This window comes from Gossypium hirsutum, unplaced genomic scaffold (genome assembly GCF_007990345.1).
Source record: "Gossypium hirsutum isolate 1008001.06 unplaced genomic scaffold, Gossypium_hirsutum_v2.1 scaffold_1195, whole genome shotgun sequence".
Taxonomy (NCBI): domain Eukaryota; kingdom Viridiplantae; phylum Streptophyta; class Magnoliopsida; order Malvales; family Malvaceae; genus Gossypium; species Gossypium hirsutum.
In genome coordinates, this window is record NW_024403492.1 from 10001 (window position 1) to 11385 (window position 1385).

General features: G+C 36.1%; 1 protein-coding gene across 5 annotated transcripts in view; it reads right to left on the reverse strand.

The window, feature by feature from the left end:
• Window positions 1-961, reverse strand: part of LOC107939829 (uncharacterized) — a 2547-nt gene extending 1586 nt beyond the window's left edge. For 2 of the 5 annotated variants that reach the window (XM_041110579.1, XM_041110578.1), the window contains exons 1-4: window positions 847-961; window positions 631-759; window positions 354-484; window positions 148-242 (exon numbers count right to left, since the gene is read on the reverse strand). In XM_041110579.1, coding sequence (XP_040966513.1) covers window positions 148-242; window positions 354-484; window positions 631-759; window positions 847-939 — 448 coding nt within the window. In that variant the 5' untranslated portion in view covers window positions 940-961. Of the gene's footprint in view, window positions 21-147; window positions 243-353; window positions 485-616; window positions 760-833 lie in introns of all 5 variants that reach the window. The other 3 variants (XM_041110580.1, XR_001695271.2, XM_016873213.2) reach the window with 3 other exon arrangements.
• Window positions 962-1385: the final 424 nt, after the last annotated feature.

Below are 1385 nucleotides of genomic sequence, written 5' to 3' on the forward strand. Positions count from 1 at the left end.
AAACAAACCCCAAATTTATTCTGCTAAGCAAAAACAAGAAAAGAAGCATATATCAACTAAAAACAGAGAGGAAAAGTATTCTGCTCAACGGATATTACAAAAATTACTCTGCTAAGCAAAAACAAGAAAAGGTTTTGTAAAACTTACACGATTGATGACGATTTTCTACACTTTGGGAGCCGAAGCGACGGCGCGTTTGACGCTCACCAAACCCGAAACTCGATCTGATTGAAACGTTCGTTCTTGGTTTACAACGCAGTATGCATATACAGGAAGAGAAAACTTAGATATCTATCTGAAATTAAAAAAAATACAAGAAAAGGCAAATACACAGTTAATGTAAATATTCATACCTGAAATGATTCACCCATGAAGCAGGCGATTTCAACATCACAACAAACAGAACCGGCAGAGAAAAACTTATGGGTTTCTCCCTCTCACGAAAACTATCTTCCCACAGTAGAGTGTCTGTGGGTACACAAAGCTATAAAAGAATGACAGGAAAAAAATGAAAAGAGACCAAAACACTACTCCTATCTAATTAATTCATTCAAAAGTTCAAGATAAAAAGAATAAGCTGAAAAGGCAGAGAGAGAGAGAGAGATTAAGCTATGACCTTTGGCACAATACCCTGATTAATTGCTCGTTCAGATGGAGTGGCAAAATTTTTGTCCAAATGAAGACAAGGATTTGACGCAGTTCTGGAGTGGTTGTTTGCAACAGCTTCAGAACATAAGGAAATATTCCAACAGAAGGGGCCTAAAAACAGAATCCACCCTGTAAGTAAACAACAGCATGAAACACAATGAAATGTAAATAGTGAAGAGTACAACCCTAAAGAACTACCAGATCTACAGCCCATGGTCCCATATCAAGGAATCTTCCAAGAAGAACTAGAGCATGGAATCGATGACATTGACTAAGCCAAACCTGAAACATCAATCGTGAGCTGGTCAGATATTACATTTAAATTTTTTGTATCCAATTTTCTGTTGGTCGTTTGCCACTGCTTCAAACACCATAAACGGTAAAACAATACTTCAAAAGAACGTACTCCGAAGCTCCAAAATTTACCTTCCTCTTTGAAAAAGTTCAATATGTTAAAAGTTCCAAACTACTTATAGTTACAAAATTTTCCATTTTTTACCCTAACATAAAAGGAGATACTTGTTTCCCAACTGATAAAAAGAAATATAGAGAAAAGCTCAGTTTGAAGTAGGATCATAATTAGCAGTCTTGGACAGGATTTATGGTAATTCTCAACATTCCAATGCAAATATAAAGACAACTAAGGAGCAGATACCGTTTAGAACCAAGGGCAAACAATATCCAAACTTAAAAATTCATGCATGCTCAACGAATCAGCAAGCATTTAGTTCGGTCAT